At 46.3% G+C, this 18,484-nt stretch overlaps 1 protein-coding gene across 2 annotated transcripts in view; it reads left to right on the plus strand.

Moving 5' to 3' along the window:
• Positions 1-17,667, plus strand: part of CLIC6 (CLIC family member 6) — a 231,039-nt gene extending 213,372 nt beyond the window's left edge. For both annotated transcript variants that reach the window (XM_086935371.1, XM_086935372.1), the window contains exons 5-6: positions 4,860-5,041; positions 16,059-17,667. In XM_086935371.1, coding sequence (XP_086791497.1) covers positions 4,860-5,041; positions 16,059-16,220 — 344 coding nt within the window. In that variant the 3' untranslated portion in view covers positions 16,221-17,667. The remainder of the gene's footprint in view (positions 1-4,859; positions 5,042-16,058) is intronic.
• Positions 17,668-18,484: the final 817 nt, after the last annotated feature.

Consider the following 18,484-nt stretch of genomic DNA (forward strand, 5'->3'; position numbering starts at 1 on the left):
GGGTGCAAGTTACACCGGAGGTTTGCATGTGCTTGCGTGTGACAAAGTGTGTGCACTTAGCGGACATGTTCTCAGCTTGTTCTGCCCCTGATTATCACCTGTGCGTCCATAGCCTATAGTTGGCACTTTAATTGACATGGCCAAACTTCCTTGAGCATGAATTAGCATCTTACTGTAACCACCTGAAAATAAAACTAAACCAACCTCCGTCTGAAAAGTTCACCTCCTCAAGAATGTTTATCACTGGAAAAAGGCAGTCTGTGGTAGATGAAGGCCTAACACAGAATGGTTTCTCATGAGGTTTGCAAGAGAGCCAATGAACTGGAATGTGTCAAGCAGAAAATAGATCTCTTCAAGTGAGTGGCTGCAGAGCTAGGAGCAACACAGTCCACTGAGAAAAATTAGGAAGGGATGAGTCTCTAATCAGGATCTTGAGATTTTCATGGAATTGAAGGAGAAAAGACAGCTAAAGATTCAAGTGGACTTGTGCTTTCACCGACAGTTGATTTGTGTATTCAAGGGGAAACGTCCTGCTGTATCTGGCAGAATCCCTGTATGGGTCTGGGTCAATTTGGTTCCATAGTCTCTGAATGTAGCAGGGGTCTCTCCAACATGCCAATAGTGCCAGACACCAGTTTTGAACCTGAGGTGTTCCTCAAGAGGTTGTCCAAGCCTCTAGTGGTTCACGAAGAGGCGTTGAGGAGATAGCCTTTGGGATAAATCATATAGGAGAGCTGTATCAGGACGGAGAATTGTGCTTATTTAAAGACTTGGTGGAGGAATTCGCCAAGTCTTGTTGCACCGGACAATGGTAGTCACAATTCGGAATTATTGGGGTAATGGAGACTTAAAATCGGCATCACACTAGGGGCCAGATGTAGGTAATCCCAGATTACCGATTCTTAAATACCGAATCATACCGATTCGGTATTTAAGAACAGGCAAATGGGATGTAGGTAATTTTTCCGAAAAAAGTACCGAATCGGTAAGTTTCGGTAATTACCGAATCGGAGTTTACCGATTGGGTAATTGCCATTCATTCCTATGGGCCTGGAGGCCCATAGGAATGAATGTCAATTAACCCATCGGTAAATACCGATTCGGTAATTGGGGGAAACATTTAAGGGTGGCAGGGTGTCACTTTGACACCCTGTTGTACCCCTCAATTGTGTATGGGTGCACATATTGCAGACATACATGCCCTAAGGGCATGTATGTCTGCAACATGGCACTGTTGGAAAAGCAAAAAAAATGCTTTTTCAAGGGTTTTCATTATTTACCACCAACTTCTAGTTGGTGGTAAATAACGAATCCTTAACTGAGGAATGCACTAACTTGAGTGCTTCCTACATCCTGGATTCAGTATTTTACCGAATCGGTATGTTAAGAATTCGGCATTTTACCGAATCCTTAAATTACTGATTCCCTTAAAAAATACCACCTACATCTGGAAAGCCCGGTCGGTAACGGCCGAAATTACCGAATTTCGGCCGTTACCGACCAGTATTGGGCGACCTACATATGGCCCAAAGTTTGTCAACTTCTTTCTACAATGACGGGGCATGTAAAAGTGGTCACGCCCCTGTATCAAGCCATACCTACTAACATTCTAACTTCCCTCACAGATTTGAAAGTGAAACGGGAGGCGGATTTAGAACTACAGATTATGGATATGGAGTGGGAGAAGATCCTACCACACATACCGGCTGTCTCTCATAATACCAAATTTAAATGAATTAATTTGTATTTTCTGCATAGATCTTACCTTACACCTGGTAGGATCAATAGGTTCTATGCAGCTGCTAATGCAGGCATCTTGAGGCAGAAATGTTCCATATGGTATGGTCCTTCCCCTCTTTAGTGAGGTACTGGCAGGACGCTGTGTTAACAATATCACACAACGGGTGATCCCCTGTACACCCCTGACCTGGCTCCTTGGGGGTTTCCCACACCCTAAAAAACTAAAAACACTACTAGATTTATTGATTTGGCATTGATACTAGCAAAACGAGAATTGACAATGCATTGAAAATCTGTTGAGGGACCACTTTTGTTTAAATGGCAAGATTAGCTGATTAAATGGGCAGGACTTGAGAGTGCTGTATTGTTTCATGAATTGAAAAGAGGTCGGGGAACAATTGATAGGGATAGAGCATGGGAACATTTATTAGATAATAAATATATTGGCTCCAGACTTTGACTCAGATACATCTGATAACTCCTAGCTTTTTTGGCGGATTCAGAGGGTGGAAGTAATTGATTTCGCTGGGGAAGCTTTGGGTGGGATTGGGAGTTACAGTGGCGAACTCAACTTGACAGGCTATTATGGAACTCCATATTTAACAAGCTTGGTAAGGGTGGGCGTGTTGGGTGTTTTTGTTTGTTAGTTGCTAGCTGTAGAGGTCCAGTGGCATGTTTTAATATGTTATGTACTCGGGCTGCACTGGTTTGAAAGATGTGCACATCCTTAACCTGTTTTTACTCTGTATTACTTTGCATAGATCAGTGGTTCCCAACCTGTGGTCCGGGGACCTATTGGGGTCAACAACGCCTCCTCGGGGGGTCCACGACTATGTAGAAATTTAAATAATATTAACAGATTAATAAGATGTATATAAATAAAGAAACTAAATTTACAATCAAAACGTTTAAAACGTACTGTAAATGTGAATTTGAAATTGGAGACTAAAAATTAAATGAGTATCCTCGGATTGGTTTGTGGGAGTAAACAGAATATAGTAAGGATGTTGAGTGGCAGGCGCGCAACACCCATTGGGCTCACGGGGCTTCAGCCCCCCCCCGTCGCGTGTGTCAGCCCGGGAGGACACAGCTTCGCGGGCTGGCGAGCATCTAATTGCAGCTGCACCCGAGTACTTAACAGGTCTTTAAAAGACCATTTACGTGTAAATGAGGCTTTTGTTGTGTTTTCAGCCCTTCTTACAGCCACTCTGTCTTAGGTTAAAACAATGAGCCCCCCCCACCCTTCACCCCCCCGAAATATTTTTCAGCCCAGGAGGAGACAGCTTTGCGGGCTGGCGAGCACCCGAGTACTTAAAAATAGGTCTTTAAAAGACCATTTACATGTCTTTTTTTAGGCTTTTGTTGTGTGCTCACTTCTTCTTACAGCCACTGTCTATGGTTGCAAGAATTAGCCCCCCACCCCCCTTAATTATTTTTCAGATTCTGCTTTTTTGCTTTTTTGTCATGGTGATGACGCTTAAACATAGGAAAAACTGTAGTTCAAAGAAGTAAAAATGCAGTGGCAGCAGTAAGTCAATTCTGCTGATCCCTGAAGGTTCTCAGTCCCAGTTATCCGACAATGAGGCTTTTTTTGCCTGTCTCTTGTGGACATTATACTAAATTGATCTGTGGCTCCATCCAACAATGACAGGAACACTGTTTCTTTATGTCCTGATTCAGGTCACTGATTCCTGGTCCTTATTGTGTAGCTAAATGGGTTACACTGTTAATGCGATGGTTTAATAAATGCTAACTCCCTTTACCACTCAGTTGGCAAGAAAGGTCCACCGTAAATCAATGCTAAGAGAGTTGGTCCAGCGCTGGATCATCCGCCCAAATTCCCATTGCAAGTAAAGTACAAGTGGACCTTCTTTTCTGGTCCCATGAGTCAAACCTACCAGGAGCCACCATTCTGTTACATCTTGTTTGAAGCTGGGCCTCTAGTTGGCCTGCAGGTTTAACTTCAAGGTAAAGACTTCTTCTCCCAAAGTTAATAGTGAACGTGAGGAAGTCTGTATTTTCTAGATAATTACAGTGTCAAAATAATTTGTGCCCTGCTAGGTGCTCCTTCTCTCCTGCATCCTCCTGGGCAGCCCTTTTCGCTGCAACTGGCACTCTGTAAATGTCCCAGTCTCTTCTGGCTGGTTCTTGTGTTGACATATTTAGGAAGCAATGTTCTCTCAAAGAAGAGTTGCCACAGGTGATATCTGACAAAGTCTCAGAGGTTTCCCCCTGATTTGACATTAACCCATGGTGAAGATCTATGAGAGTGCAAAAACATAAAATACATTTACTTATCTTCAGCGATTATAGAACATGATGATCAGCTTGTTTTCAGTCTTTGGAAAAAAACTAAATGACGCTATCTACAGAGAGTCTGCATTGCCTCCATCTAGAAGCCAAGATTCTGTTTAAGATTCTATGTATCATTTTGAAACCTAGAACAAGGTTGGCCACAAATACCTACAAGACACATCTCCCTGCAAGGTGTCTTAGATCACATGACCAACATCTTACATTTGTATCTCTTTATGTTGATGGGAGATGTGTTGGCATTTGGGAGCAAAATAGTGGGATAATATCCCCAAAGAGTTGCGTATGATGATCAGCCAATCATTAGTTAGGTGGAAACATAAAACATATCTTTTTTCACGTCCTTCCTTTCTTGAGCACCAGTTGACTTCCATTTAAGGCCAGCGCCTAGAAACAACAATAGATGTAATTGTAATTACCCTATCCTACCCTAAAGAGAATGCCTAAATAGATGGCCAAAGCAAGATGTAAGGTCCACGGATCCGGTCTGAGATCTTGTGTTGCCTGGAGCATTAAGTTTTGCCCCACTCTTACATTGTAAACTATCGGGCTTCCCCTACACGAATTTGCCATTTTCAGGTAGTAAATTTGATCCTCTTAACTGAAGGAATTTAGGTAGAAATGCACGTGAAATGTTTTGCAAATAGTGGTTTTTGTGTCTGAATTTACTATTAAAGTGCATGTATTTCTTTGTTTTGTTTTGGCTGAACCCTTGCATTCCGATTACAACCTAGCTTTAATTATTGGAGACAAGTGGTGATCACAAGCCTCCCTAACAGTGTATTCTTCCATTTTGTATATCCTAGATTTGGAAAAGGCTTTACTCAAGGCACTGAAGAGATTGGATGACTATTTAAACACTCCATTGCCCGATGAGATCGACGCCTATAGCACTGAAGACATTACAGCTTCCAGTAGAAAATTCCTGGACGGCAATGAGCTCACACTAGCAGACTGCAACCTTTTACCAAAGCTCCATATAATTAAGGTATGATTCACAGTCTGTGCTTTTTATTCATCTCCTGTGCTTTCAGCATGCGCTGGCGTAACCTCCCCTATGCCAGAGGAATTGTGCAGCTCCATACTGCACTGCCAGAATATTAGTGAGGTTATTCTAAGAAGATATACAGCCTAATGTATTGATCCCATATTTTTGAGTATTTAGCCATTATTCCAGAAGATGCCTGTAAAGAGGTCCCAAAAATATTTTAATAAAGGTCACATGCACATTTAATTCCTTCCAAGCGAAACGAGACCTCTACATCCTGACATGCGATGCTAAGGGTATATCAGCACACTTCAATATTAGATGTACATTATATAAGCTGGCCATTGGGGCTCTCTTTCAATGCACATTTTAAGCTCAAACGATGCTACTGACTGACAAAACACATGACCTGGCATTAGGCAAAGAGGTAAGTTAACCCATCTACAATAATGACGACTGCTACTCCATCATTTGTTTCACATTTCTATGAATTGTGTTGTTTTCTTTATTTAAACCTAAACTAAAGGAAAGGTTTGTGTTCAGTCTGCTGCCAAATCTTTAGCTTTGATGACTTTAAAGCAGAACTTGTTCTCTGTATGTGTTCAGTGTGATCCTGGTTTTTCTAGGAATCCCTGGCCTACAGTAGAGTCCCCCACTTTTTGCCATTTGTATGTCAGAAATACCCAACACACACAATCAGTTGATTTTTCAACTATCCCAGAATTGGCAGCTTAAATACTGACCCTTCATGTCTACAAGGAGTTAACTAGTTCTAGTGAGATCGGCTAATGGTGTCGCTGGGTGACCAATTACCAAACTGTCCTTTGTTTCTGATACTACCTAGCTTGCACCTTCTGCCTTAAGAAGGTAATTAATTTGCTTGTTTAAAAAAGCGCAATAATTTAGATGCTTGAGAATGTTGAGATGCCTTCTGGGTTTCTTCTAAGTGTCACAGATTTCCTGAGACACCTGGCTCATACATACTGCTTGAATAGCTTGTATGCAATGAGGTCACAGACTGAATGTGGTTCAAGAGGTTTGAGCTTCTCACCCTTAGAGAGCTGACTAAGCCAATCCACAGATATCTGAAAGAAACAGGTTAGTATTAGATTCCTTACCTTAGAATATCCCCAGGCGTCAGACTGGATCCAGAAATTTTTGCATAGCAGTACCCTTGCGCGTCGGTAGGCGTCGTCTGCGGCTCCGTGTCCATCGTCGGCGCCGTGATGACGTCGTCAGAGTACTTAGACGCCGCCTCCGCGTGCTGACGTCAGTTCTTTTTTTTCCGCGCCAGCAGCGCAGATCCGGAAAAAGTGGTACCTTAGTCACTTTTTGACTAAACATTTTTGAGATCTTTTTGATCATTCTTCGAGTCTTCGACTCCGATCGGTGCCGGTAGGGATGCCAGGTTTTAAACCTTGTGGGGAATGCGACCGGCTGATGTCGGTCACTGACCCTCACCGACGGTGCCTCCACTGTCTCGGTGTCGATCATGACGAGAAGACCTGCTCCGACTGTCGGGCCTTCACCTCGAAAGCTAGGCGGGAGCGGTCCCGCAAGCGGCTCGAGCTCCGGCAGTCGGCCCCGCGCCGTGAGAGGTCCCGGCCCGGACGGAGGTCGATGGACCGCGGGGCGGAGCCATCATAGCTCCAGGAGGCGACATCACTCCTCAGGATCGAAGTCGTCAGGTAAGCACAAGAAGTCGAAGAGACGTCATCGCTCTTCCGACTCCCCCCGACGCTCGCGCGATGCGGCCGGAGGTTCGGGTGACACCACCCACGCGGCTCCGTCGGAGTCACAGGCTTCGCGACCTGCCCCATACCCTCTGGTCCCTGGGCAGCAAGTGACGCCGGAGGAGATCGAGCGCTTCCTCATGGCCATGAGGTCCATCTCTCCTCCGGCGGGCTCCGCGGCGCCTTCGGGCCCTAGTGGGTCGGGTGCTTCAGCCCGACACCGCCGGGTGCTTCGGCTCCGGCGCCTTCGGGCCCGGCGCCGCAGGGCCCCACTGGATCCGCTTCTGGATCCGGATCGTCGCCGGTCGACCTGACGACCTCATCGCCGCTTTCGACGCCGCTTGGGGAGTTTTACTTCAATGAACCGGCCCCGTCATTTGACAACCCTGATTATCAGGAGATGGGTTATGAGGAGTATTGGGAGGGGTCTGAGGACCCTCTGACACGTGAGTGTCAGTCCCAGGAGGACTGGACAGGTGGACTTGGGGATGCCCTTGGGTATGCCAGTGGTCTGGACACTTCGCCAGACACTGGTTTTGTCTCACCTCCTACCGTGGCTTCGGAGGAGGGGGCAACCTTCAGTGTGGTGTTGAGGCGGGCAGCCAAGGCCTTGGGCCTTGAGCTCCCCGTCGCGGCCGTGAGGACTAACCTCCTCACTGAGGTCCTTAAACCGCAGTCAAGCTCGGCTGATTCTCTGCTGCCGTTTAATGAGGCCTTGACTGACGTTCTTTTGGGCACTTGGTCCAGGTCCAGGCCCATTCCAGGCCAGCCTGTAGATAGGAACGTGGCCAGACGCCACTGCCCGGCCCCGGGCGACCCTTGTTTCCTGTCCACCCACCCCACCCCCGAGAGCCTGGTCATCCAGGCCTCTAACTCCCAGACCGCATTCCCGTCGGCTCCGCCTGACCGGGAATCCAAGAGGTATGAGAATTATGGAAAGAAGATATTCTCCTCCCTTAGTTTGGGACTGCGGTCTTCCAATACCGCATGCCTCTTGGGCCGCTACACCCACTCCCTGTGGGACGCGGTCACGGACATGCTGCCACAATGCCCGGCGGAGGTCAAGGCTAAACTTGCTCAAGCCCTTGCGGAGGGTCGTGATGTAGCACGTTTTTCCTTCCGGTGTGGGCTGGATACCACCGACTCACTGGGCAGAGCGATGTCAACGATGGTGGCTATTCGTCGCCATGCCTGGTTGAAGTCCGCCTTTTCAGCGGATTTCCAGAATACCCTCATGGACATGCCGTTTGATGGCCGTCGCCTCTTTGACGACAAGGCAGACCATGCGCTTGAGCGCTTTAAGGACTCCAGGGCTACGGCCAAGTCCTTGGGCCTCTCGGCCCCGTGCCAGCAAACGGGTGCCTTTTGCTCCTTTCGTGGCCAAGGAAGGGGCGCCCCCACACGTGCTGCCAGCCACGCACTGCAGACTAACATCCAACGTGGTGGCGGTCGTGGAAACCGCCGTGGAGGCGGTCGGGGACAACGGCGAGGCCAGTCCACACCTTCCCCCGCAGCATCCGCCTCAAAACCTTCCTAGTCTGTGCTTTCGGGCCCATGTGACGCCAGTGGGGGGCAGGGTTTGCCATCACCACTCCCACTGGCGCACTGTCACATCGGACAGGTGGGTGCTGCAAATCGTCCAAAGGGGCTACTCCCTCCCCTTCGAGACGACCCCTCCAGCCATGCCACCGCAATACCACCGCGTATCGGAGGATCATTTGCGGCTTCTGCAGGAGGAAGTTACGGCCCTCTTAGCTAAGGGGGCCATCGAGCGCATTCCTGGGCCAGAAGTAGGGTGTGGTTGCTACTCCCACTACTTTCTGGTACCCAAGAAGGGCAAAGCGGGCCTACACCCTATCTTGGATCTACGGAACGTCAACTGCTTCCTCCGAAAGGAGAAGTTCAAAATGCTGACACTGGCTCAGGTCTTAGCAGCCCTGGACCCAGGAGACTGGATGGTAGCGTTGGACTTGCAGGACGCTTATTTCCACATCCCCGTCCTGCCGGCCCACCGGCGCTACCTGCGGTTCACGGTAGGCCACGAGCACTTTCAGTTTACTTGGCTCCCCTTCGGCCTTACCAGCGCCCCACGGGTGTTCACGAAAGTGATGGCGGTGGTCGCAGCTCATCTGCGCAGGTTAGGGGTTTCGGTCTTCCCCTACCTCGACGACTGGTTGTTGAAGGCGGGCTCGCCCTAGACAGGCGATTCGTCTTGCACTGAAGGCATTCCTCCCCTCTGTCCGTGGGAGTGTAGTGCAGGTGTTCATGGACAACACCACCGCCATGTGGTACTGCAACAAACAGGACAGGGTGGGGTCGTGGACCCTCTCCCAGGAGGCTCTGCGCCTTTGGCAGTGGCTGGAACATCAGGGCGTGACCCTGGTCATTCAACACCTGGCAGGTTCTCTGAACGCCAGGGCGGACGAACTCAGCCGCCGGTGCATGATGGATCACGAATAGCGTCTGAATTCGACGTGGCGCAAGGTCTCTTTCTGCAGTGGGGAGAGCCTTGGTTAGATCTATTTGCCACAGAAGAGAACGCACAATGTCATCAGTTGTGCGCGTTGGAATTTCAAAAGCGGCACTCGCTCGGAGACGCTTTTCGTCGCGAGTGGAGTTGCGGTCTGTTGTATGCCTTTCCGCCTATACCACTTCTGCCCAGAGTGCGGAAGAAGATCAAACGCGACCGGGCCCAAGTCATCCTTGTGGCTCCGGACTGGGCACGAAGGTACTGGTATCCCAAGCTACTCAGTATGTCAGTCGATCCCCCGGTTTGTCTGCCTCTTCAGGAGGACCTTCTGTCGCAGCAGCAGGGGACAGTCCTCCACCCGAACCTGTCCAGTCTCCACCTCCATGCTTGGAGATTGAGCGGTGACAGTTGAGGCCATTTGACTTGCCTCCTGAAGTCTGTAATATCATTCTGGCAGCCAGACGCCCCTCCACAAAGTCGGTATACGCCTGCAGGTGGAACAGATTTGTGGCATGGTGCACAGCAAAGGCTGTGGATCCTCTCTCTGCCCCTCTTTCTGAGGTTCTTCTCTTCCTTCTTTCTCTTGCCCAGCAAGGCTCTGCTCTAGGCACTATCAATGGCTACCTTTCTGCCCTTTCAGCCTTTCTAAGTCTGCCTGATCAACCATCTTTGTTCAAGTCCCCTATTGTAACTCGTTTTCTGAAAGGCTTCACGCACACGTTTCCACCTGTTCCCTTCGTGATGCCTCTGTGGGACTTGAACCTGGTTCTTACTTACCTGATGTGTGCTCCCTTTGAGATACTTCACAACTGTCCTATCCGCCTTCTTACTCTGAAGACTGCTTTCCTGGTTGCCATCACCTCTGCCAGGAGAGTGAGTGAGCTCCAGGCTCTTTCCTCTAAACCTCCTTTCCTTTCTGTCCATCCGGACAAGTTTGTGTTGCGGACTAGGCCCTCTTTCCTGCCCAAGGTTGTCACGGCCTTCCACATCGGGCAATCTATCACCATGCCCACCTTCTTTCTGCCTTCCCATCCCTCAAAAGAGGAAGAGCGGCTCCACCGTCTGGACCCAAAACGTGCGCTCTCGTTTTATCTCGATCGCACTCGCCAGTTCCGGGTGGATGACCAACTCTTTGTTGGTTACGTGGGCGCTAAGAAGGGACGGGCAGTACACAAGCGAACCATCTCTCGATGGGTCGTGTTGTGTATCAAGGCATGCTACTCCTTGGCTAAGAAGGAACCTCCTGTTGGGCTGAGGGCCCATTCTACTCGGGCCACGGCGGCTACTACTGCCCTGGGTCGGGGAGTCCCCTTGCAGGACATTTGTCAGGCAGCTACGTGGGCCTCGCTGCACACGTTCGCAAGACACTACTGCCTGGACAGTCAAGTCTGGAGGGATGGCTTCTTTGGCCGTTCCGTCCTCCATGACTTTCTGGTGTGATTATTGGTTCGCAGACCCACCACCGGGGTTGGTATTGCTGGGGTATCTATTCTAAGGTAAGGAATCTGATACTAACCTGTTTCTTTCAGATGAACAAGTTACTTACCTTCGGTAACGATATATCTGTAAGAAACAGTAGTTAGTATTAGATTCCTTACCGCCCCACCCATCCTCCCAGTTCTGCGAACTGATATCTAGGGTTAAGGTCATCCCCTTTCAGGGCACTAGTTTCAATGGCACCAGTGTTTTTTGACATGGCTCTGCGTTTTTGGCGCGGAAAAGCTGTATCTAAGAACTGACGTCAGCACGCGGAGGCGGCATCTAACTACTCCGACGACGTCATCACGGCGCTGACGACGGACGCGGAGCCGCATACGACGCCTACCGACGCGCAAGGGTACTGCTACGCAAACATTTCCGGATCCAGTCTGACGCCTGGGGATATTCTAAGGTAAGGAATCTAATACTAACTACTGTTTCTTACAGATATATCGTTACCGAAGGTAAGAAACTTGTTCGTTGGGCACATACCTTCCTGACAGTTCAAAGTGTTTTACTTTAGATACAGAGTTCCAGTCTTCATCGTGAACCTCCATATCATACAGATGTTAAGGTTGAACCATCACTTTGAGGTCAAAGTTCTCTTCTAGATATTAAGGTTGCCCTAAGACCGACTCTGTTTAACTGGGTAATTGTCTACTGGAGAGAGCTTCCTAAACCACCCTACTGCCTTCTAAAGGTTTTATCTTCCCTCAACCCCTGGCCCTTCCCATTTTCAAATCCCATGCCACTGTAGCATGGTAAACCCTTCAGCAAATAAAGGTTACTGTCAAGTGCGCACCAGAAACAGAATTGCCCTTTGATGCTTGAAAAAGGACCTGTTATCGCCCGAGTTAGCGCTACTCACTTCATCAAATTTGAAGGGATAAAAAGAGTTCCCAGCCTCATCGAAGTTTTATTCTGAGACCCGTAGTTTTCCCTGTAAGCATTCAGCAGTACGTAGAGTGACTAGCCACTGAAGGACACATTGCAAGTGCATTAGAGGGTAAATACTTACCATTCAACTAGTTGTGACTAATGATTGTAATTTGTTCATTCGAAAATATTGCAACGATGTAAGGTTTATGATACCCTCTTAAGTAAGGGAGGTAGGAATAGCTTCAGTAGACACTGCTGTAAAGTCCCCCATTGCCAAACAAAGAAAAATGAACACTTTCAAGTGGCGACCATATATATAAAATGTATGAATTTTGAAACAATCCTTGCAAAAGTAAACCAGTTGAAGCAGCTTTGTCCTCTTGCAATAGTAATATGATCTCCAATAAGAGATTGTAAGAGCTTATGTGGCCCTTTACCTGAACAACGTCACTTTTGAATGATAATCTTTTGTTGTAAAATTGTCATTTTTAACCAATTCAAGTGCCCATGGAGTCAGTTTTGCACTCTGTCACTTCACATGCCTAAACAGAAAATGCACTTTGCTTTTTTTTCGAAATGGTTAAGCAGGCTAATTTTCGCTAACATCACAATGTTTAACTTTTACTAACTGCTGCTTGATTAAATTTATAAATTGATGATATTTCCTGAAGCCCTTCCAGCCAAGTTGGCAGCAGCTACTTCATCTTATCACGATTGGAATATCTGCTATTATTAGTAATAATACAGTGTTTTTTAATATGTTCAGTTGCTGGGATAAAGCTGCTTTTTATTTTTTTTATAATCACTTTTTAGGTCTCTATGGTTCATACGTAGAATGGCCACTATTAATCGTTCTTAAATCCTTGGTAGATTAAGTGTCATTAATATTACATTTTCATACAATTTCTCGAGTTGTTTCTGCTGATGGTTAAATTCTTGGTGCTTACGGTTTAATTTGTTTTGTTTTAAAAACATTTTGTAATGACTAATATTTTATCTTCTGGCATGTCGTTCACAAACAATTTATTGGGTACACAGTCTTGTACTCTTGTGTTTCTTCCCTATTTTTTTCAGCCTTCTATATCTCAAGATGATGTGTACATTTTTCCTTTTCACAGTACGTTATGGTTTTGATTAACGGCAAATACACTTGGCTTGACTTAAAACAAAGAAAATACAGTTGGTTGTAACATTTATGCCTTGAGGTTAATGCAAACAGTAATTGCATTACCACTGGCACTCTTTGCTAGGTAAAAACAATTCGTACTAAAAAAAAAAAAAAAAATTAGTTGTGAGCCGACCTAAAAAAGGGCAAAGCCAGTGCGAAATGTCACTTCTACCTGAAGCGAGATATAAATATGGTTATTAGATATGTAATGACGCAGTATTGTTGTTTTTTACGGGGTCCCTGTTGTTGTGCCTACGGTTAATTCGTAATCCACAGAATAATTTCTGATAGAGACTTTTATTTGCAGATTCCTCACATTTACAATATTCCCCAGGCGTCAAACTGGATCTGGAAACATTTGCTTGTAGTTCATTTGTGTGCCGGAAGGTAGCAGAGTGCAGCTCCGCACTGACTCCGCTCCACTCCAGAAATGATGTGCAGGACCTATAAAGATGCCACTCCTGCACGCTGGCGTCAGTTCCTTTCTTTCTGAGCTTCTAGATGTGGATCCGGAGCTTCTCTCATCCCTCAGAGACTGCTTTTGTCAGCCTTTTCTCCAAATTTTCGGCAGTGTGCAAGGGATGTCAGACTATAGGACAACAGGTTTTAAGCCCTTTAACCCCTCCCATGCTCATGACGAGCTCAGCTCGTCATGAGCCACGGTTCTCGTGTGCTCATGACGAGCTCAGCTCGTCATGACCTTTAGAACGCTCGCACTCTGAGCAAATTCCCATGCTGTGCGAGCGTTCTAAAGAAACGGGTGTGGACATGACGAGCTCAGCTCGTCATGAGCACACAAGCACTGTGCTGCATGACGAGCTGAGCTTGTCATGAGCAAGGGGGCGCTGTGCGCGCCCCCCCTACCCCCAGCACAGCGGGGGAATGTGCTCAGCACAGAAGGGGTTTGTGACAGATCTCTATCAGGTTTGCCTGTGATGTCTGAGGTCAGGACACAACCTGAAGGTTCTGCGCATCAGTGTGCCCAGAGGCCCTCATGGAATGCAAGGCTAAACTTTACTTCGCCGACGCACAAGAAGACGCAGCACTGGGACAGCTCCAAGTTGAAAGCTCATTCCTGGACCTGTGCCCAGAGTTAACAGAGGTGCTTTCGAGGCAGATCTTTGTCGTCCTCCAAGTGCTCAGGCAAGCATTAGAAACATAATAAGTTCAAGCAGAGTTCTGCTCCTTTGAGGCATTCCCACTCCACTGACAAAGCGCGTGGGTGGTGCCAATGGTCCCATTCTGACACTTGAGGTCGGCCGACTTAAGAGCCAATTCCGCAGCTGGTTCTGGCACAACCCAAGTTCCTGGGGCCTTCAGCCATGCCTTGCCAAATCGGAGAGTTTCGCTCAGCCGTGCTCCGGTTCTTCGGTTCTTTACCTACTCCTTATGGCTCGACTTCAAGCCCCACTGAGCCAAGTTGCCTACTAGCTGGATTACCTCTGGCAGGTTCTTTCTCAGCACCAGCTGGAACCTTTGTGCCGCTTCCGCTCTTGGTTCAACTACCAGAGCCGCCCATGGCACCAATAGCCAATCCAGACCCATGCATAGCAATACCAATGCCATCTTCGCCACCCAATCAGGTGGCCCGAAGATCTTTTTGATGCCAACTCTACCCCAGTCCGAATTTGATTGATGTTCCAACTGAGGTTCCTGCTCTCACCTTACCGCCACGCTGGCAACACTCCTTACATTCTCTTTTTGTCCCAGACTCCGAAAACGATCCTGATCAGGGTGACAAGATTGCTCAGCCATATGCTGATGGCAATTGATATGAGGGCTTGCAAGTTGCTAGAGGGCTAGACAACCCCACTGAGTCAGCCCTTTTCTCACCTCCTGTGCCTGCCAAGGATGAATCTGCATCCTGCACCATGGGTTTGCGTAGGGCGGCTGAAGTCTTTGACCTCCGGCTTCTCACAATGGAGGTGAAAACCAATGTTCTGACAGAGGTCCTATAGCATGGCCAGACTGCTTCTGAGCCTCTCCTTCCTTTCAATGAGGCCTTAACAGATACCCTTCTAGGAGTGTGGGCTAAACCTGGTACCAGCCCTTCGGTTAACTGGCAAATTGTGAGATATCATCGCCCTGCTCCAAGTGACCCAGCCTTTTTGTCACAGCCCTCTTCTCCTGGGAGCCTTGTGGTGCAAGCCTCGATAAGCTGGAACAACCCAACAATTTTCTTAACACTCCACCAATGGGGAGTCAAAGCACATGGACACCTTTGGTAAATGCCTCTTCTCATCTACCAGTTTGGCCTTATGTCCATTAATGCTTTCTACCCACTAGGCAGCTACACTCATGCCCTCTGGGACAAGGTGGCATCAGTCCTCCAAAGTCTTCTTAAAGATCTTCGCCCTATTTTGTCACAGGCTCTTCAGGATGGCTGTGATGAGGCCAAGTTCATGATTCGATGTGGCTTGGACACCACCGACTCCTTCGCATGGGATATACACCTTCCTTGACAAGCTGGTTCTGTGTGCTAGGACATCCTTTCTCCCCAAAGTTATGATGCTGTTACACGTCAGCCAGTTCATCACTGCCAACGTTCAATGCTCCACCTCTCTCACGAAGAGGGGCTCTATCGCTTGGACTCTTAAAACAGCACTCGGCTTCAACATTGATCACACCGAAGACCATCGGGTGGACGATCAGCTCTTTGTGGCAGTGTAGAAACTTACCACCTGACACTGGCTCATGTTCTGCATTAAAATGTGTTACGCATTGGAAAACAAGCAGCTTACGGGAGGACTTTGTGCCCATTCTACCAGGGCTAAATCGGCTACGTGGCGTCCCTGTTCTAGACATCTGCCAGGCAGCTACACAGGTGTCCCTCCATATTTTCACGAAGCACTACTGTCTGGACGGACAAGTCTGTCGAGAAGGTCAATTTGCCTGCTCGGCCCTGTAGCATTTTATGGTTTGAGTCCATCTACATTCTTAGATAGAGTCTCTACCAGAAAAGGCATTACCGAAGGTAAGTAACCTGTTCATTTTTACACCTGCGCTATGTTGGATGTCTTTACTGGTGGAGAGCATACAATTATGTTTTCTCCAGCTGTTTTTTGTTGCTGGTAGTGATACCGCTGTACCAGCAGAAATATATGATTACAGTAGTGCTGAGATTACCACCAGATGAGTGTTACAGGGAGCTGGGTAATTTACTCTCAGAGTTCATTAGCAGTTATGCTTATACCTTTAAAACGTTTTTTTTTTATTTCGAAGGTTGTGTAGAGCTTTCTCTACAGGTTTTTTTCAACATTTCCCACCTGTCTCATTTTCTCTCTTTAGGTGGTGGCAAAAAAATACAGGAATTTTCAAATCCCACCGGAATTCACCGGAGTGTGGAGATACTTAAGCGGCGCCTACGTTAGAGATGAGTTTGCGAATACCTGCCCCGCAGAACGGGAGATTGAATTTGCATATTCAGATGTTGCCAAACGAATGAAGTGATGGAAGGGCTGAAAATGTGTCCTTGCCTCACATTCGACATGAACACAATGTCTTCATGGAAGTCGCACTGTTCTGTGTATTGTCTTTCTCTACCCTGTCGCCAAACCAAATTATAGTATGTGGTACATGTTACTCAGCATTTTAGAATTGAAAGGTTTGTTTCTCAAGAAAGTTCATAAAATTATTAGTGCTTTTCTGAGATTGTATTCTTTTGATTACCCTGATTATTTCCTTAACCTGATGTATTAGGGCATCATAACCTCATTTGATAAGTTAAGTCTTTTTTCCCTGTCGGGTGCCCTCCGTGGGTCCCACTGGATACTGCATCAGTATTCCTTCTCCCCAAATAATCAGTAGTGCAGGTTTTTATCACTCCAGGGTGTGTAAATAATGTGGCACTACAAATGATAAATGGGGAATTATTGCAGGATTCGGGAATACCACGCCTTTTTCCCGAGCTAATTCCCCTGCTTCCAGCCTCTTTCCGCAGAGAGATTTTACTTGCTTTTAGCTCGTGAACCTTTGGAAGGAAATACGGGAAATGCAGTACTCCTGCATTCCAACGAGATCCTGCTTTGACCAAAAACATTGAGTTGGAAATTATATTGGACGTGTGATAAAGTCCTTATTCTATATTCACTGTAATGATGTAGACAATGACATGGTTTTCTACCCTTTAAGAAAAATGTTCCATTCTACACAGTTGCAGGAAAACGGGGAAACCATCTTCAATCATAGTTTAATGTTCGATCTCCTCTTTGTTTTTTACTGTGACCACAGTGCAGTTTTTGTTTGGTTTCTCTTCCTGAAATTCTGAACTAATGTGATCTAACCTGGATTCTATTATACCGATTATTGTGATGCCAAATCTATCTGAAAACACAGTGTTGCCTCAAGTTAACCAGAACCATGTTATTAAATGGTTTGGAATTAACTGTTGTCTAGGAATAATAAAAAGACCAGACTTAGTTAATGTGACAGACATACAGAAGATAAGGTATATTTGATTTGATGTACATATAAGCAGTTTGTTTTCCAAAAAACGCAAACCCAGCAGTATAGACTTGATTTTTTTCGATTTGTGCCTGAAGTTTAACGTTTGAATACTCTTTTCTTTTAATGCATATTCTTTTTTTCAGTGTTACTTTTAAGAAAATGTACACGGTTTACCAAATGTCAGGAGGACAAAGACTGTCAGAAATTGGACCAATAAGGTGCACTAACCAATTTGTCCTACTATCTGATATTGAGTATGCATCATTTTACTGCAGAATGTGGGTCTAAACACTACCATTTTTTGAAATCGCATCTTTGAACATTGAGCAGAATCATTACCGAGTCACTCTATATATGGCACTAACTATTGCTTATATGTTAAAGAAAATATGCAATCCGTATCCTCTGTTCATCTGCCTTATATATTTAAATAGTAAATCTTGTTTAAAAATACAATGGTCTACTTTGATTTGTTTCATTTTGTTCTGCCTCTCTTTTGAAAAAGATGTTTAGCTATCAATGGGGTTTGAAATACAGCACCCCAGAATTCAAGGTGGTGGGTTAGTGGAAGATAATTCACTAATCCAATGATTTTTTGTCTTGGTCTGAAGAAATAGTCCCACATTTTATCATTTACAACAGAATCTGCCACGGGTGCATGCAGTGAGACTCACGTGCAACAGTATATTATCCTTTCAGTTCCATGTCAGCGTAATCTTTCTTTGAGATTTTAACCAACATTTAGAAACATTGCCTTACCAGTGGGATTTCTCTAGTTGGGAGGAATATTTTTAACAAACATTGTCTGCTGTTTACTGGGGAGGTATTCCATCAAGTGGATTGTACTACTGAATATCAATACCAACAATATGATATAAGAATATCGAGTGACAAAATATCGAAAGACAAGTGTATAGGGAAGTATAGATTTATTATTCCTAACATCATCGCTACATAACTTAAGATATATATAACACACAGGTACATATATGTAGTTAGGTATAGAAAAACAAAACTTACCTGTCAAAATTTTATTTTCAGTATTTAACAGTCAATATTCTGGCCATCAATATTGTGATTTTGATATTCAGGGGGCACAACCATTACGTGGACTTGCAGCCAGTAGTGTGGTGCCCATGCAGGGAGTGAGGATTTCTACAGCCTCCTCCCTCAGGGTGGATGGCGTTCCCTCTGCCAATTCCTATTGGTCTGACTTGGGGGGTTAGGACTCACTCTAGCTGGTGGGTAGGTTGCACGGTCTCTAGAGC

This window comes from Lissotriton vulgaris, chromosome 8 (assembly GCF_964263255.1).
Source record: "Lissotriton vulgaris chromosome 8, aLisVul1.2, whole genome shotgun sequence".
Taxonomy (NCBI): domain Eukaryota; kingdom Metazoa; phylum Chordata; class Amphibia; order Caudata; family Salamandridae; genus Lissotriton; species Lissotriton vulgaris.